General features: G+C 40.2%; 1 protein-coding gene and 1 pseudogene across 2 annotated transcripts; one reads left to right on the forward strand and one right to left on the reverse strand.

The window, feature by feature from the left end:
• Positions 1 to 39: 39 nt before the first annotated feature.
• inpp5ja (inositol polyphosphate-5-phosphatase Ja) lies at positions 40 to 12,304 on the forward strand. Its single transcript, XM_085167079.1, is given in 14 exon segments — positions 40 to 529; positions 2,439 to 2,635; positions 2,638 to 3,100; positions 6,520 to 6,627; positions 6,796 to 6,904; positions 7,011 to 7,127; positions 7,554 to 7,729; positions 8,066 to 8,177; positions 8,369 to 8,478; positions 9,792 to 10,002; positions 10,114 to 10,251; positions 10,323 to 10,388; positions 10,464 to 10,568; positions 11,819 to 12,304. Coding segments are annotated over 13 exon segments (2,394 nt in total). The 5' UTR covers positions 40 to 529; positions 2,439 to 2,442.
• On the reverse strand, positions 1,640 to 19,243 carry LOC146514365 (serine protease FAM111A-like; annotated as a pseudogene). Its single transcript, XR_014875169.1, has 2 exons — positions 15,811 to 19,243; positions 1,640 to 14,652 (listed from the first exon to the last, which is right to left on the reverse strand). The product of XR_014875169.1 is annotated as a serine protease FAM111A-like (transcript).
• Positions 19,244 to 20,167: the final 924 nt, after the last annotated feature.

The raw sequence follows: 20,167 nt of genomic DNA on the forward strand, positions 1-20,167 counted from the left end.
TGTCCTGCTCTGCCCACCCCCGGGTGCTCATGCTTTTATCTAGGGTGTATGTGTGATGGAGAGAGAGAAGGAGAGGGTGTGTGCTGGGAAGAGAGAGAGGGAAAGAGAGGCGCTGGGTCGGTGTAAGACTGCTGTGCAGGAGGTGCAGGCGGGATGCTGACTACAAAGTGCACAGCTGCACCGGCGAACTGCGCGAGGTAGCCAGAGGCAGCGATAGTAAGTAGGATGAGGTATAATCAGCTGCTGTATCACGGCACAGGCATCAACATGCAAGAGTCCGGGCGCATCAACCGTGACCGTTTTCTGTCCTGACAGCCCGGCGGCGGCGCAGGCTGCACCGTGACGAGACGATCCACGGTACCGACGGGTCGCATCAGCCCTGCAGACCGGACGAGACTGTCTCCGGACATCATCGCTTTTACTCTGTGACAGCCAGCTCACGTTCATAAGTGTGCGAGAAAAGAAGAAGTGGACTGATGAATGTGTGAGCTCACCTTTTCATTCACCTTGGAAATATAACAACGCAAAGGTAATTTTCTCCCCTCACAGGGTCAGTGAGCCTGAACAGCCGCTGTCTTTGTCTTGGTCGCACCTGTAAAACTGCGTTTTGTTGTTGTTGTTGTTTTCTATAAATCTCTTACCTTTGTATATAACGGAGCTGTCATTCAGACTTGCAGCCTCATGGGGGGGGGGGGGGGGGGGGGGGGTGCAAAGGCCCACCGGCACCGGGTTTTAAGCTCCAAAAGTTTCCTCTTGACTTCAAACCTGTGTGATCGCTATTACTCACAGCTCTGTTTCACGGGTTATTGCTGTGATCACGTGAATTTCTCAGTTACAAAGATGTCCTCATTTGAACGTCATTCATTATTAACAGAGGTGTATAATTTATGAGTGGAAGGACTTTAAACAAAATGGAGGGAGGCACCTGTCCTTCTTATGTCAGGCATCCTCTTTCTTGTAACCACAGGTGTAGATTTTAGGGTTGAACACATTTGACTCCATAAATAAAATCAGAGAAAATGCCTCTAAAATCTTTTTTTCCCCCAGCAATGCTTCATTCTTTTACTCTGGAAATATTATTTATCCCTGCAATATCCAAAGCTCACAACACTGGATCTTTTCTCCTAAATGTAATTAATCCCACTGAGCCCACAAACACACACCCTGTTTTGATGTCAGCCAGAAGCTGCAAAGCTTGACTTCTGATAATTTGCCAGAGCTCAGAAAGAAATGATGAGGATGAGGTCTAATGTTAGGACATTAAAAATGTTGTTAGTTTATTAAATAACCTTAAGTTTGTGTCATTTGTTATTTTCGGTAAGTCTCAATAACATAGCCAAGAAAAAAAAACGATTGTATAAAATGTGCAGGAAGTTTTGAATGTGGATTTATTAGTGAATCTGTGAAAAGATAAGAGGTGTGCATTTACTTTACTCCAAAGAAAAGGCACAGAAGTAGCCTGATATCATGCAAACTGTCAACTTGTTAAGCATCAAGATCCAGGCAGAAACAAAGGAGTGGAGTGCAGGAGAGTAAATCAACCTGTATGTGTCCACTCACCAGAGATGAGCTCATATCTATCTATGCATGTGTATATATATTTTGTATGTATGTATGTATGTATATATATATATATATATATATATATATATATATATATATATATATATATATATATATATATACAAAATTGAGACAAAAAGCCTGAAAGACTCACTGCATTATATTCCAGGAGGCTGTTGTAAATTGTTATTTGTGGGGTTAGTTTTGACATTTCTAAACAGAAAGAAACAAATTGGAGCATTAAAATCACCAGAATGCAGGAAATGAAGTGTACAATGCTTCAAATTTCCTAGGGGACTAACACGTACCCCAGGTTAATGTGTCCCCTCCTGAATATTCAAGCGGAACTGACACCTACGCTTGTGACCCACAGCATCTGTTGACATTGCCTGATGTGCTTCATTATCTGCAGCTGTGTCTGATCCCCTTTGCTTCCCTTCTGACTGAACTCAAATCTTAAAGTGAGAGATTACAAAAAGCAGCGTGCTCTAAAAGCACATTACAGCCCTATTCCTTATCTAAATAACCACTAACAATCTTTTCTTTTGCTTTGTAAGAGGGTCAGGGGCTAATTAACTTTGCTTAGCAGCTAGGGTGTAATCCAGGACGCAGCAGGCCTAAAGTTAGTTCCTTAGCCCAGTTGCCTAGTCATGATAACATCATCAGTGACGCCAAGGGAGCATGATGTGGACAGGTACTCAAAATAATGTAATACTCTTTCTCATTTTCCACTCACTGCTGGCACTTCTTTTGCTCTTCCAATTTTGTGCTGACAAGCAATGTTGTGCCTTTTTTACATTCTGCAAGCAGAGTCACTGTGATTTCTTTTTCCTTTAAACACCATTAAAAAAAATGTCATAAACACGATGTTACAGGTTGATGGATCGCCTGCCGCAGAAACAAGTTGGCACGGACCCTTGTGGCCATAAAGTACAGCCTGGAAACTGTTCATTAATTGGAGCTGGTCTGGATTTACCTCCACAACTCCAAACACAGGAAGCACCTCTAAGCAGCCAGTCGGAAAAGCTCAAGAAAAAGTCTGGATTGAATCCCATGCAGGTGGTCGTTATGCCAAAAGGGGGACTGAGCAGATCCAGTCAGGGCAGACGAAACCTGCGTCCACTCCAGTAACACTGGCATGCATAAGCCGACCAAGGCCAACGGCTCTTGGAAATAAACCAAGGGGAACCAGAATTTCAGTGGAGCCATCCAACGAGATAGATTTGATCCCTATTTGCATCCCAGGACCTCAGAGTACAAACATACTCCTACACTCCCCAACAGATTCTTCATTGCCTCCTCACAGTCCTCATTCTCCCCATTGCCCCCAGCATTACCTGAACCCCACCCCCTGCCTTCCTCCACCACCACCACCATCCCCTCCTCCCCCTCCTCGCCAGCCATCACCTCACCTGCCCTCCAGCCTAAGCTTCAAGCCCAGCCTCAGCCCTCAGCCCCAGAAGACCCCCTCACCTGGAAGCTCAGCACAGAGCCAGATTCAGTCTGAGAAGCCAGGAGGAGAGAACAATGACTTCAGGTGAGAGAAACAAAGTGTGTGGCTGTTTGCCCATTTTGTGTTGAAACACAGCTACAGATGCTGTCCTTCAGTCAGGGCTGATAAGAGAGCTGATGTGTGCCAGACCACATCACATAAATCACAGCAGCAAATTTCACTAAAAGCTTTTTGAACTGACAGAGTGAAAAGGCCACATTGTGTTGGTAGATTTCCCAGAGGCACTTCTGTTGTGTTTATTTATTTATTTAACCTTTATTTAATTAGAAGGTCCCTTGATATTAATACATCTTTTTCAACAAGGAGACCTGGCTGAGGAGGCGCACCATTATAAAATTAGAAATTATAAAATCAAATCTAACATGTTATACAAAGTAAAGCAAGTCAAAGTCAATAAGTAACGCAATACAAAATATCAAGTTCAGTTTATGAATAGCAGTTGCAGTCTTTGGTTACAGAAGAACATATATGAGTGCTCTGAAGTCTCCCAGGGAGATAAAAGCTTTCAGCTTAATTGTCCTCTGAAGGTTATTCCAAGACCAAGGTGCAAAACGGGATACTCTCGTATCCTATACTGTTCTGCCAAGTTCAGAAAAATGAGTACCTGAGTAGTAAAAAGGAGCCACTAAGAGAAACGCAAATCATAGCAGCTGTTTAAAGGGGTTAGGAGTTTACACAGATAAGAAGGGAATTTACCCAGTATGGCTTTGTACATAAATTATGGTTGTCTCCTTAGGGTTAACGAAGGCCAGGGAAGAAGATTATAAAGTACACAGTGATGTGTACTAGACAACAAAGTGTAAATACTACACATCATCTAAAAAATGAAGTGCAGAGGTGGCAGCATGCATGTAAATAATGTCACCATATCCAAGTACATTTCAGAGTATAGCCTATGCAAATGTTTTCTTAATCGATCAATTAATACAGGCCCTATTTCAATAATAAAAACCAAGCCTGGCTTTCAGCTTTTTCGCCAAGTGCTTAATATTCAGCACTAAAGGAAAGTTGGCATCCAACCAAATATTTCTCTCCTACGGTTCAAAGAACGACATTGTCTAAGATTTGAAAGTGATTTCTAGAAACCAACATGAGCTCAGTTTTTTTAGGATTGTGAATGAATTTTAAACCTTTCAGTGATGCCTGCAATTCCTAAAAGTCATCACTCGTTTGAAACTCACAAACAGCCTAAATCACCATAGCGACTAAAGAGGAAATGATGGTGTCATCTACATAAAGGTTCACATTAGCTCTTTAGCTTGAGGCATATTCTTCCCAATGTTCTCAATTAAAAATAGAAAATAAAACAGGACCCAAAACTAAACCTTGGGGAATTCTGTTCTTTAGGAAACTTGAGTTGGCACACTGTGTTCTATATAAAGTGAAGCCCTGTAACTCAAACCAGTATCACTGAATCTGCCTAACGGTAACTCATTGTAAACAGAACCTAATGCCTTTGAAAGATCAGAAAAAAAGATAGCAGCACAATGCTCTGTCCTACTTAGGGAATTATCATTTGTTACCAAAACACTTGCTATTATGGTACTAAAACCCAATTTGAATGCAGACCTAGTTTGACTTAAGACTTAAGTCAGACAAATATTGTTTCAGGAGAGTGTTTATTTCAGACTCTAGAAATTTGGCAGGGTATAAAGTTTATATATCACTGGCAATAATTGTTTACATCTAAAAGGTGCCCAGTCTTAAATAAGAGGAGAACACAGGCTGCTTTCCATATTTTAGTAACAACATTAGTCTGCAGACTCAGATGGGACAAAATGTTTATTAATAAGCTCAGTATTAAAATCAGCTGCAAGCTTTACAAGATAAGCATCCATACCGTCAGGTCTAGTTGACATTTTTGGGGGGTGAATGGGTTTCAAAGCTTTACAGATTACAGCAGTAGAATTGGTTCTATAAACAAATGGATCCATTGATAAGGAAGTAAAAGACAGAAAAGACAAGATTCAAATTAGTGCTGACACTTATTTATAGCCTGTAGCACATTTAAACAACAGAAGTTGACCTAAAGTGCTTTAGAGAAAGCCACAATTACATTCCAGGTCAAAAAAACCCCAAACAGTTTCAAAATACATGAAATGCTGAAAACACTGTTTTGATGTGTTAACTCATTATTGTGAAAAAAAATAATCACAATGATTTAGTTTTCATTAAAATGTGTTTAGAATTTATAGGTTGATGATAATTTATATTATAAATCAGGACACACTGATCTCCCTACTTAAGCTACCCTTACAAGTTAAAAGTATCTGCAATACTATCCCTGTATTTTTCTGGTATCAGATCAATATCAAAATTTGCATTATCGTACAGCACTATTGTACATGTAAAACTAAAGGTTGTGCTTCAAATGTCTTAAAACGCCTTTTAAAAACATAATGCAGTTTGAGCTTGGGTGATTTTAAGTTTCTTAAACAAGCAATGGCACGGTGATTGCCGTTATAATTACAAAATTCTGCAACAGATGAATATTTGTTAATATTTGTTGGGTGCATTTGTAAGAAAAAGGTCTAATAATGCAGAGATATTTGGATCTTTTGGACTGAATGAATAAATGATGTCAAAGGCTGTTTAGATGACACCAAGTTTAACAGCTCTCAAATTCATCCAAAGGCACTTTTTTTTCTGTTTTTATTTGGTGTAATGTAGCTCACAACAAATCATATCTGCACACTTTAAATTATGAATAAATGGCTATCGACAGAGCGGAATATTAACTCTAATGATGTGCTTTTATTTCTGTAAATACGCACTGTAACTAACAACAGGATGTCCTTTTACTTAAATTATTTGACCCCGAACGTGTGTCTGTGCTAATAAAACCATTTTGTCAGTGCAGAAATTGCATTTCCAAATAATGACAAGCAAAATGTGCAGAGGTGTAAAGCTGATTCACTGAGTCCATTTAACCACATTCACTCAATTTTTTTTTTCTGGGGAAAAAATGCCAAATACTTGCTGGTTCCAGCGTTTCGAAAAACAGGATGTGTTTCTTTTTCTTGATCTCACATTAAAGCAAAGTGAATCAGTGGTTCTCACTGTTTCTGTTAACCGAGGAAAATCACAAACCAAAGAAACTGATGGTTAGATGGAGTCTTAATTAATTATTTTGGATATTTCAGCACAAAATAATCAAACTGGTAATTCAAAGGATGATTAGCTCCATACTTTCTTTTTATCTTTGCCAGAACTCATCCACAATCACACATGCACACACACATACACACACAGACACACAGGAAGGCAGAATACTTAGTCATCATCAAGGGATGCAGAGGTGCTTAATTGTGCTTATCTTTTTTTCTATACACAGAAACCCTGATGAAAGCTCTTTCTCTGAGGATTACAGCATGGATTACGTCCTTGTTTACCTTAAACTATAGAACTCATGCAATTTTTCCACTGTTTCTGTCCTTTCAAAGGGTGTACATCATCACATGGAACGTGGGATCAGCTGTGCCGCCAGATGACATCACTTCTCTCTTTGGACCAAATGTCTCAGATGGGAACATTGACATGTTTATCATCGGGTAAGCAAGTAATTCTGCACGGCTCAGCGGTGCCAAGGAGACAGCCGTGAATGCCCACTCAGTCGTCTGTGTTCATTTTGATTCTTCCCCTCCTGTTACCCATCACTGTCCTTTTTTTAGTATTATTATTTTCATTTTGACATTTCTCTACTTTCTGGCACCATCCAGACTCCAAGAAGTCAACTCCATGATAAACAAAAGACTGAAGGATGTTCTTTTCTCAGACCAGTGGAGTGAGCTTTGCATGGACACGCTCAGCCCTTTTGGATATGTTTTGGTCAGTAAGGAGTGAAATCTGTTGTCCTTCATAACCTTTAGCACCATTAGAATTGTAGTTTCTTTTGCTACGGATATATTATTTTTCATCTATCTCATCTGTTCAGGTGGCGTCCCAGCGAATGCAGGGAGTGCTGCTGCTGGTTTTCTCTAAATTCTGCCACCTTCCATTTCTCAGAGGTGTGCAGACACAGAGTACACGCACAGGACTTGGGGGATACTGGGTACGTGCTACACATTACAGAGTGCTGCTTTGAAACCAGCCGAGATTCATGATGTTGCAAAAGTTGAAGTGGGCTCATGTCACTGGGGGTAGCAAGGGAAGATATAGTGTGTGTGTGTGCTCCCTCCTGCCAGCAGGTGCATGCATGCGTGGGTGCATATGTCAGTGTGTGACCTTCCTGTGCGTGTTGATGTCAGCATCACCCCTGGCTGCTGCTGGTGCAGTCTCCTTCTCTTTGAGGTCAGTGCAGCAGCAGCAGACTGTCTGGCTTCTCTGGTGTTGTGAGTGTTGGGGAAAAAAAACAACACGACCTTGTCCCCAAGCACAGATCTGGTTGATATACGCTGATGTTTGTTTAATTTTAAATCTTGTCTGCATAAGAGGTCCCTTTGACGCTGCATGCTTCGCCCTTTCCTGTCATTTTAAGGGGAATAAAGGCGGCGTCAGTGCAAGGATGACCATGTTCGGCCACCCCGTGTGCTTCCTCAACTGTCACCTGCCAGCTCACATGAGGAACCTGGAACAGAGGATGGAAGACTTTGAAAGCATCCTGCAGCAGCAGCAGTTTGAAGGAGGGGCTGCTACTGGTGTACTAGACCACGAGTGGGTGACTTTTCTTTTTTTTTTCTTTTTTTTAAAATAAAAGGTCTAATTAACTGAAAAAAGCTTTGCACACCCATACAAAGTGATGTCATTATTAAGTTATAACAATGAACAAATCCCACACATATATTTGTTAAAAAAATCTTTCCTGCTTTGATCAAACCTCTTGAACCCTTAGCATGCATGCTTAATTTAGCTAATAATGATATGTATTTATGTTAAATTTTTTTAATTTAATCTACATAGGCACAGTGCACTACAGTGGTAAATTGACTGTTTTATTATTTGTATCTGTGCGCTCTTCCTGAAGTAAAGGCCTCTTTATTCTGTTCCCAGTGTCGTGTTTTGGTTTGGGGATTTAAATTTCCGTATTGAAGACTATGATATCCATGTGGTGAAATGTGCCATTGACAGCAATAAGCTGCCTCTTCTGTGGGAGCGGGATCAGGTGAGGCACCTTCAGCATTTTAATAAAGCATTCACACATTCACAGAGACAGATGGATTTTTCTGGAAGGCTTCATGCCACCTGTTTAATCAGACGCTACAACCAACAGAGGGAGCTGTAGCACAAAAACTCGTGTTTAAATAATAATTATTACTAATATTATAATTCTGGAATGTTTGCCCTACTCTGTAGCTCAACATGGCTAAAAACACAGAGTCCATCCTGGAAGGCTTCATGGAGGGACAACTCAAATTCCCACCTACTTATAAGTTTGATGTAGGCACTCATACCTACGATACCAGGTTGGTTCAGTCATCTCTATCTAGACCCTGTTTACACTTGGTTTTAAAATGTATCTTGGGCAATCAGATCCCAAGTGGAGACACACTATGATCCTAATCCTAATAGGTCCGGTTGTTTCTCTGACAAGGACAAAGTGTCATCAGTGTAGTCATCTTGTCTTTGACTTTGAATGACATCCACTCAGTCTCATCAGGTGGAATAGCACAGACACATATTATGAATCAGTCACACCAGAATAGAAATAGGATTGTAACCTTCTTGTGACTATAGGAAAAATTGGTGGTTGCCTGGTAATTGCATTATTATTGTCCCATCTGCTAAATGATTGCCATTTGATTGTCCAAAGATTGAATACGCAACACTTTTAACCTCTGGACAACAGTTTCAATTGCAAGGTGATAATACAAATCAGCTGGTCAGAGGCAACCTGCCTCCAAACAGTCACGGTCAACCAGTCAGACCGGCTCATACAGATTGATGGAGGGTTTCAAATACTTGTCATCAGATTGACAACACAACAGAATCAAACTGAATCAGACTGATCTCTTTGCAATAGGGGACTGGACTCAACTGGTTGTATTCTGGTTAGACTTCTATATAACAGTAAGGCAGCTGAGCGTATGTATCATTTTGCAGTAAAGTTGCTGTCCTGCAGAAACTATGTAACTATTTATGGAATTTCTGTTTCAAATGAGGATCTAAATGTAAGTAGTAAATGTGAATTTCTGTGCATGTAGAAAGCAGCAGATTTGTGATTTTCACAGTTTTATCATAGTTAGCTCCTGTATCATCACAAACAGACTGCTTCTATTTGCCAACTTGACCGCATTCAGTCTCAAGCTAATAACAGACTGACTCCATCCTAATGCCATGTCGCCATCTTGACTCACCTTGAAGACAGCAATTAACTGTGAGTGGTCACAAACCTGGTCCTCATCTTTAAAGTAATCATCTCAAAGGCAAAATTGTCACAAGTTTCATAATAATTTTGGCCTTTTTGCTGTTTCCAACAATCGTTTTCCCTTGTGGGAGCAACAGCATTTATTCTTGAAACAGGTCTGAACATTTTTGTAACTATTGTGTGTGATAACTGAGGGGCTCTTTCACCTTCAGCTTATCAAACTTGGCCGTAAACAGAAGTGAACATTAGGGTTGGAGTAGCAAGTATAAATAATGATGAATTATCAGCTCTCCAGTTGGTGTTCAGATGTCTGAAATGCATTTTAAAACCAAGTGTAAACAGGGTTGTTGATTTTATTGTCTAAAAGTAAAGTTTCCACCGCTTATAACAGTGTATCTGTTTCTCTGTCAGTGCTAAAAAGAGGAAACCTGCCTGGACAGATCGCATCCTATGGCGTCTTCGCCGCACTGGTTCACCAGTTCCTACCCACAATGCAGCACTGCAGCGTGGCCTGACCTTGTGGTTGGGGGGGGCAACTAAAGTGACACAGCATGCGTATCGCAGTCACATGAGTTTCACCATCAGTGACCACAAACCTGTTTCTGCCCTGTTTTCACTGCATGTGAGACAATGATTATCATATGACCTCAGATGAAGCATGACATAATTACATCTCTGTGTTGTTACATTGCTAGGTTGTGCTATATCTAACTATCTATAACTTATCTCCTAGTTCCCATTCAGGGTGGATATGCCTCTGGTGGAACTGCAGGTAAACAAGGAATGGTGCAAAGCCTCAGATGCTACAGTCAGATTCACTGTTGCATCAACTTATCAGCGCAGCTCATGGGACTGGGTGGCAATATACAAGGTAAGTCTTAAGTTTATAAATTATTACACATATTTCCCACAGTGTCAGCACCTGCAATTATCTTCCTGCAGGTTGGATTCAGACATCACAAAGATTATCAGGCGTATGTGTGGGCCAAAGCGGAGCATGCAACGCAGGTGAGCCTTAGCACAAATTCACAAATATGTTTTGAGCTGAACTCAGAGATACTCTGTCTGGTTTTCTCTCCACAGGTGACATTCTCAGAGGAGGATTTGCCGAGAGATGACTGTGAATACATCCTGGGTTACTACAGTCATAACATGAACAGCATTGTTGGATTGTCATCACCAATTCAGGTAACACGAATTATAGAACAATGTGAAGCAAATGCATTCCTGTTAGTCAAGAACAGATTCAGGTACACAGGTACAATCATCAGCCACTTCATTAGGTATGTCTTCCTAGCACCAGGGTTAGGGCACTCTTATGCCTTCAGACATGCCTTAATTCTGATTCAGCAAGGTGCTGCAAAACATTCCTCTGAAATCTGGGTACATATTGACATTATAGGATCACACAGTTGATCACAGTCGCTGCAGATTCATAAAACGTAGCCGTAGTTTCCTGTTGTTAGCTGACAGGAGTGGCACCCAGTGTGGTTTTCTGCTGCCGTAGCCCATCTGCTTCAAGGTTTGACATATTGTGCACTCACTGATCATCTTCTACATGCGTTGGTTATAACCAGAGGATATTTGGATTATTGTTGCTCTCCTATCAGCTTGAAACTGTCTGGCTATTCTCCTCTGGCATCAACAGGCATTTTCACCCAGAGTGCTGCGGCTCACTGGATATTTTTTCTTTTTCAGTCCATACTCTGTAAGATGGCTGTGTGGGATAATCCCAGTAGATCAGCAGTGTCAGAAATACTGAAACGAGCATGTTCAAACCGACTTTAATCCCCTTTCCTCCTAGTTCAGATGTTCAGTTTGAACTTCAGCAGGTCATCTTGACCATATCTATATGTCTATATGCCGCTACCATACGATTGACTAGTTGGATATTTGCATCAATGAGCAGTTGAACAGGTATAAATGGCATGGCTAGTGTATACTGTATATATAAGTAAACTGTATATTATATTTGCCATTTAAATGCAAATATAATAGCAAAAAAATCTGATTCTATCCACTAAAATGTGAATATTTCCAGGATCTGTTTGTCCTCTGTGAGAGTGAAGTAATATCTGACAAATTTCCAACTGTTTGACTGACAAAACAGGATGCGTGAATAAGGTAGCTGGGCTTATCAAAGAGAAAAACATGAATATTTTATCATAAAACTTCTTAATATGTCCGCTACTTTTCATTTATCTGAGTCAAAATATGGAGATTAAACTGCAACCACTGTGCAAGCAGTGAAATTATCCCCACTTTACCTGGCCACAACATTAAAAATCTGCTCGAAAATGCAGATTGTCAAAAGACACGAAGTGCCTGATATCTTTAAGTTAATTATTATTTTTGATTCAGGAGTTACACTTGCACTTATTGTACTTACCTGTAAAGCATATTGAGCGTTGTGCCGACATACATCTTGTCCTCAACAGATCAACATGCCAGTTCACAGTCCCACCGTGTGTCGCTCCGAGAGCTCCGATGTTAGCTCTGAAGATGACAGCACTCTTGTTCTGCTGGCTCCAAACTCCCGCAGCCCGAGCCCTAAAGCGGGCAAACACCACCACCGTCACCGGCGCAGTCGCAGCCCTGCACTTCCTGCTCTTTCATCTAATCCCCTCCCTTCTCTGCAGAGCCTCAGCCTCGGGCCTCGCTCCAAAGAGAGCCAGACACGAAGCCGCTCTCCCTGCTCTAAAAAGGAGTGGCTGGTGTCCCCCGACGCCGTGCCATCTCCCACCATCAGCCCACTCAGTCCTCGCAGCCCTGTGTCTCCAGGTAGTGTGGTGACTGCACCAGAGGCCCTGGTTGCTGCTATCCTAGGTGAACCCAGACCAGCTCAGGTTAGCCCCACAGGGGTGAAACGGATAGGAAAGACAGGGGAAACAGACACTGCAAAGAAAATGAAGATCAAGAGTTAAAATGAGACTGTATGAGCGGGAAAAAAAGCAATATCCATTAAATCAGAGTCTGATCTGACCCCTGTGTCACTGTGCGCTGACACAGGGCATTTATTGACTCCTAATGTAGTTTGCAAACATTCCTTTGCTTTCCCAGTGCTTTTATAGACTCATAAGCTATATCATTATGTAAACAAGCATATTGAATGTGAGGCTAAAGTTGGAGCAAACCTGTGACCGATATGAACAGATGTCATTGACAGCAATATGGATCCATGTAAACAGTCCTGCATCAGAGTAAGGACCTTGGATCACAGGTATTGATGGTATCACAGTTAACAGCAGAGAGTGTGTGTGTTTGTGTGTGAGTGTTTTTGTGTAGACCTTTGTGCTAAACCATATTTATGTCAAACTTTCATTTTGGAACACATGATGGTTTAAATGTTTAACTCTATAGGTCTTGGTCTGTATTCATAAAACAAATCTAATGCATCCAAAAGTAGAGAAATCATCTAATTCTATCTGAAATCTACATGTGACTGTGAAAACTTGAACATCGCTTTTTGTGGATACAGCCCCTGTTCTATAGGGCTCCTTGAGTGACTGTTTAGGCTAATAATGTGTTTCTTTGGCTCCCAGGAAACTGTGTTGTGTCAACTATGCGAGTGTGCAAATAAAAGAGCAAATGCAAACTAACAAATGCTGATTATTGGATGACATTAAGCTGTCAAGAAAAAGCATACGTTTGTACATTTGTGTGAACTCACTTAACCCTCAGTTCAGATATATCTTACTTGCATTCCTGCTTTAAGTGAACAACAACTCATGACTCCACTTGGACTTCAATATTTTGATTCAGAGAGACTTTGAATGACCAAAGGTCAAAATTAGCATTCGTCTTCAATCCCCTGGCAAATGTTAACAGCCAAAAATGTTACTAGAGTCACAGGGTCAAAGGGAAATGTGTGTTTGATACGTCATTTACAAACTATTATGGATCACAGGAAAGGGAATCACTTGTCTATGAGATGCAATACAAGTTGCCACTTAACTTGGGGATTTAAATATGGCGATTAATTGGATTCAGTTAAGTTCTATATATAAAACACCACTTCACAAGAAGTCATTTCAAGATGCTTGATATTGTAAGGTAAAGATCTTACAATAGATATATTCAGATAGATAGATATTTTCATACGTGTCGTTTTTGATCTGCTGATTGATTTCACAAAGACTGCAAAATTCCTCGCAGTCTTCTACATTTTCATTATTCTCAGGGTTCTCTCGTCTCTCTTTCTCGATGACGCACGTAGGACTCATTTTTTTCACTCCTCCTCCTGGGTGTCCGACGACACAGGCCTCGCCGCCTGAAAGCACAGGTCCAAATCTCTTAAGGAGCCCTGGCGGCACTTTCTCTGTTTCCAGCTTAAGTATGACATAATCTAACTTATCGTTGTCGACAAACACCTTAGCGCTAAGGTTGTTCCTGTCTGATTCTTGGTCTTCAACGTTAAAGACCACGGTAACGTTTACAAATTCACGCCAGTTAGGTGTGTTTGATTTAACCAACCCAGTAGTCGAATAAGTGGGCGTCGGTCAAGACAAAGTTGTCAAATAGCACAAAGCCTGTGCCTTGCAGGCAAGTTATGAGACAACAACGTAACACTGCGAATTTCAGTAAAAGACTGTCGGCTCTTTCCAAAGGTCTCCTTCCCGTATTTCAGTGCTTCCAGAAAAGAATTTTTAGGGAATCTACTCTCCATCCATCGTTTCAGACGCGGATACTGCTGACAAAGTAGATCGTAAACCTCCTTACGGTCAATGCTGCTGCCCGTTTCTTTGATTGCTGTTTTTAGACTCGATCCGTTCTGCTGTGCTACATCTAAGACTGATGTCATTCCACCGCTGCGCTTTGCATTATTTGATGCGTGTGGAGTTTTCTGCTGCCCTGGGATGGCTACATCTTTTATTTCCGTATCTGCTCCCTGTGGAAAACATATCTGGAATTTCTTATTGTCCAGACAATCGATTATGTCTGTGCACTCAGTCTTACGTTCGTTAACCAGCTCAAAGTAGCCCAGGTCATCGGTGAAGCGACCGTCTCTTTTCAGAGCCTCGGCCGCATGTTATTCCCTTCTCCCCGTAAACACAAAGATACTGGAACTGTTTTAAAGTGTCATTTAAAAAAAAAAAAAACTTTTCTCTTTTTTGGCATTTAGTCCTCCCTTTGTACCGATGTAAAAGACAGAATAGCAATCTCTCGCCTTAACCATCTTCTTATATTTACTGAAAGGCCTCCGTGCAAGCTTGAACATGTTGCGTGTGCCGTCTGAACTGGATTTCAGTCTGAACTGATGTCCGTGGGGGTCCTGCAGAGAATCAGAGTTGGAAAAGTTGTTAATGTAGCAAAAAACAAAATGTATTGCATTTTGTTCATAATGTCTTTAAAGTCATGATCGTTTTTTTACCGCTTTCACTGGAGTGGGTAAATGAGTCTGCAAAGTTTAAAAAAAAAAAAAGATTTAAATCTTTCTTCTTCTTTTTTTTTTAAATGTAATTACATTTATTGTTTATTACTTTTATCGGACATCATCCGATTTCATTTATACACATTCAAGATATAAAGTGGAAAATATCTTTTTGTTTGCATTTGAACCATCCCAAATATCTGGACCAGGGAACCGACTCCTCAAACCGGTAAAAAGGTCAATTACACAGTTACACAATCGCTAAACTAACCTGTTTTTGAATAAAAGAAAACCATATAAGCATGAGCCCTGGAATCTCGGTTGTAAAAAAAAGAAAAAAAAGAAGCACTACACGTTACTTTTCTTATGTTTAGTATACAGTATACAGTATACATGTCTCAAATGGAATGTCAGGCCGCACGCGCACTCACGCCGGACACCTCCTGACCTTATTTCCAGGAGCCCTTGACTCAGCTGCAAAGTGCTACGGGGTCAGTTTCCTTTTCATCAGAATTATCTGCCGTCATTCAGACATAAGTTGAGAAATGGTTTAACCAATTTTCCATCAAAGGGATGCTGGAATTAAACAGAACATAGGATGTAAGTTAAGGAAAGTCTGACTATGGAGCACATCTCCTTCAGCATTCACAATAATGGATTGCATTTCTCTCAGTCAACTGACTGTTTAGGCGGAAAAGCAGCTAATAGTTAGTGGGCTCTGTGTTTGTGGTTGTTGTTTGTTAATCACACTAGGAGTGAACAAAAGCAGAAAAAAACCCTGTAAAGATGCAGACTGTGAAAGTCTGGTTTATACCATAAATCTTACCAGCTATAACTGGGTTTTTTTGTGTTTTAAGTTATAAGCATGTGTCAAGACTTCTGTCTCCCATTGCTGATGTGATCCTCCTTTTTTGTTCCCTATTAATGATCTACGGTAATTTGTGATATTGCCCCCATAAAATAATAAGGCTTTATTGAAATCATTGTGATACAGAGATTTGATTTCTTGTGCATGCTTTGGATAAAAAAGTAATTTTGTCAAGACTGAATGTAGTTTACCAACTGCTCCTCAGTCCAAACTGACTTTATGGTTCATACGTGTCAACTCAGAGAACTCCTGCCGTGACCTCCTCTCTGTGAGCACACACACACACACACACACACACACACACACACACACACACACACACACACACACACACACACGCAGAAGGATCAGAAAGATCATTAATGCAGAGGATTGCAGCTGCTCTTGGATTTTCACTGTGTCGGATTTCAGAAGAACGGTCACATAAATTTCATTACAAATTTTTTGCCTTTGCTTCAATGTGTCTTTAAATCCTTTCTTGTTCAAATAGTTTATTCACATAGTAAAGAAGTAGCTCGGGAACTCAGTAAGTAGGAACAGCAATAGTTTAAACGCATTTTGTACAATACAGAGGATTTCATCATCCGCAGTTTGTGAAAACTGCAGTTAAAAAAACAAATCAGTAAATTCACAAATGATGGACTCTTTTCAGAAGTATGCTTCTTGTACTGATTAACATACAGTTCAAAGATGTACATTAGAGTGTACACTGGTTATGTGGATTCGCTATATGAATATGCTCAAGAGTCTGAGCTAAAAAACTTGAAATATATATATCTGTATATTTTAAATCAGTAACATAGATGAAATGTTTTTGAATAACAAACGAGTCACATTTTAAACACTGTTTGAATAATCAAAGAGATATTTATAAAGGGCAGGCTACAACAGACATGCTTACCGGGAGCTGTATTGTCTCTTTTGCATAAGCCACACCAGAAATGCTCTGTGCGGATAGCAAAGTCTGCGCTGTGGGAGTGTCTGGACCCTCCACACCAGGATCTGCCGCACAACCTCGCACTGGTCCCCAGGGGCATGGCAAACTTGTAAGCCCTAGTTCAGCTCCCGAAAGAAAGATGCTCGAGTTGTTCTTGTGTCTGACAAAAATTACTTCTAATATGTTTTATTTTTAATGTTTTTGCGTTGAAGTTAGCACAATTTAAATTCAAAAAATTATTAGTCTCTTAAATGAACGGCAACTTGACAGGGACTCGGTGAATGGCTTAAAAAACGAATACATTGTTTTACATCTTGTGCACTTGGATACACTTCAATGAAACTCGAAAAGTGGGACACACGATATGGAGATGATGACTTGACATTTGTTAGGGAGGAGTGTAAGTATAGAGAGGAGGAATTCCTACTTCCCATTCATGTGCTCTGCAATGTGCATTGTGTCCTTGTGACATGTTTACTTTTTTCAAAATAAATAGCTGTGAAAAAAACCATCAAAGTTGAGGTAAGTATTCACCACAGTATCATGTTTTTGTTTTTTTTATTAGGGTCAAATTTCTCTTTGGGTAAAAATTAAGCCAACATCTAAGTGTCAAAGGTCGGTTCTAAAAAACAATTTAGTCCCTGAAGCTTATTTGTGCCACAGATGCTTATTCAGTGACTGCGGGGGTGTGTAAGGAATGTTTTGGGACCAGTCTGATCTTAAAAAACTAACTTTGTTGTTACATTACAGCAATATTGAAGAAAGATTTAACGGCTGATCATGGAGCAGGATGAAGGTCAAAGGGAAAGTCCCTGCCACGCTTCCGGTTATGCTTCAATCCGGCCTAGTCATCCGGGTTATTTTGCACGTACAAGGAGTTGGGGCCTTTATGAAATTCTTTGCTTGGCTGGAGGCATTAAGAAATACTAATAACGATTAGAGGGGTTGTTGACTCCTCCTTGATGTGCGTAAAACAAGACCGTTTTCTTTTAGAGTTTCTGTCTGTCGAGAGTTTTCTGCTAATGAGAAAACCTGTCGGAAAAGTGACTCTAAAAAACAAGAAAAGTCTTTCCCGCATAATACCTCATCTGAGGGGGTGTTTTAATAAAATTATTCAGCGCTTTTTTCACTGAGGGTTATTTATGTTTTTTTTACACATACGAGGTGGGCAGCCTGTAGGTTACAAGCAGATAGAAAGTCCTTCTTTTTTCATTACAAGCGCTTACCTCCACCCAGGCACTATTGATATATATATATATAGAAATAAAATGCAATCCGTTACTAGTCAGATAATCTTAAAGGTTTTTATTTTATTGTGCCTGTAATATAAGAAAGTAAAATACATCCGCTATTGAAAAAAAGAAATAGCTCTTTTCCGAGAATAAGGATATCAAGTCACATTGTCATAATATTTAAACAGAATTCAAACTACGAGTTTGTCTGTGAAAAACTAACTGGCGCTTTGTCTCTCTATACAGCACTGACTCAACAGAAATCTGCTGCGTCACCCCTCTGAACTCTCCATGCTCCAGGAACCCTCGCTCTCTGATCCCCCCAGGAACCACCCCTCCTTTTTTCCTCCACCGGATGCGATTAGTCACACATATGGAATCATATTACACACATCTGGAATCAATTAGACACTTCCGGAGTACTTCCGGTAGGGTCAAAAGGTCAAGCCTGGGGCCATCAATCAAATTTTGACACAAGCAGAGTACCTATTTTTTTCACATAGTTGGCCATCCATCAATCATGAACAGAAAACATAAGAGACGTGGACTCGACTTATATTTTTGCATGTATGTGTAGAGTGCATGCTGGACTAAAAAGGTGTTTTCAAAAAGGTAAAAAGTCTTTCTTTTGAATGTCCAACAAGAAGTCAATGTTGAGTCAATGTTAAGAACTCTAACCAACAAGATCCAAGATCCGAAACCAAAGATGATGAAAAAGCATAAGAAAAAAGGAATCCTTATCTGAGCAAGTCACATGAAAAAGAAACTTTACCACGGGACTCTCTGTGGTCATGTGAAAAAATAAGTATACACTTACTGCTTCCATAGTAAATAAGAGCGTAAGTATAAACCAGATGTTGCTGATCAAATGCACTTGATGGACTAACCATACAACAGCCAGTGAAACTGAAATAAATGGATAAATAAATAAGACTGAATCAGTTAGCATGTTAAATGTTAATATTCATGGCTGTATTGTTAGATAACAGGACTCTAATTCCAATTCACTTTACCATTGGAGAAGATATATTTCCATTAGATACTTATGTGCTTCTGCCTACATGAAGGTGAGATGCCCTCATGTGGCTGTACCATTTTGGAGCTATTTGGTGTCCCTTAATAATTCATTAATTAATTTTATGGATTATGACACTAATTCTAGTTATTCTATCTATCCCAGAACACAAATAACATTTTTTTAAAGTTGGGATTACAAAAACATGGAGTGTGATCTCATTACATTAACATTACTTTTGAATTTCTTCAGCATCAAATAATAAATGTGGCACCTTATTGAAAAAATAGATGCAAAGCTTTGACTTCCAAAAGTACAGTAGATCTTTGGTCAATGACATATCTTTTGTATGTCTGTGAAGGTTCTCAGTCATCCAGGTCATTGTAGTCAAAGGAGCTTGCAAAGAAAAGCGTCTGGACTTCTTTAAGTTACTTGAAGACGTTCGAATTCGCATGATAAGGTGGGGCCAGGTTTCACAATGAACTCACCCGAAACTCTGGCTGATTGGGACCCACACCTAGTTCCACACCTTGGCTCAGGCGATTAGAGGATCATCAGGGGGTCCTTTTGTCCCTCTGTGGGGGGACACTCCCACCAGGTTTATATCTGGGACTCTCCACCATTTGACCTTAGAACTGAAGAAGCCTCTCGGATGAGAAGTGAAACGTCTTCAAGTAACTTAAAGAAGTCCAGACGCTTTTCTTTGCAAGCTCCTTTGACATATCTTTTGTAGTTTTGCCTATGTACACCAACACGGTGGATTTAAAAGTGGATCAAGTTGTGAGTGGAGTGCAGAATTTCAGTTCTAGTTTGTGGGTTTAACAATAGTATTACATAATATGATTAAGAATTACAGAAATCAGGCGACTGCTTCACCACTGAAGACATTTCTTTACCTTTTGAAACTCTTGGGTTGCTTTGAGTCATCAGTTTTGCAGCATATGGCTGAACATGCACAGCGAGTATAGCCTTGTACCCTTCACAGTTCATGCTGTTACTTCTATCAGCGGTCACATTATCAATAAATGCTAGTGACCCAGTTTCACTGGTACCCATACATGCCCATGCAATAACACTGACTCCAACATGTTTGACAGATAATGTGATATCATGAGCTGTTTCTCTCCTTCTCCGCGATCATTATGGTGCAAGTTTGTTTTGGTTTCATCTGTATAACTTTTTTTTACAGATGAACTGTGCTCTCTTTTGGATGTTTTCTGACAAAGTCTAATCTGACTTTCCTATTTTTGGGTGTAACCAGCAGAGATGGGCAGTAACGCGTTACTTGTAACGCGTTACTGTATCCGATTACTTTTTTCAAGTAACGAGTAAAGTAAGGGATTACTATTGCAAAAACGGTAATT

The sequence above is a fragment of the Neolamprologus multifasciatus genome, chromosome 7 (genome assembly GCF_963576455.1).
Source record: "Neolamprologus multifasciatus chromosome 7, fNeoMul1.2, whole genome shotgun sequence".
NCBI classification, from domain to species: domain Eukaryota; kingdom Metazoa; phylum Chordata; class Actinopteri; order Cichliformes; family Cichlidae; genus Neolamprologus; species Neolamprologus multifasciatus.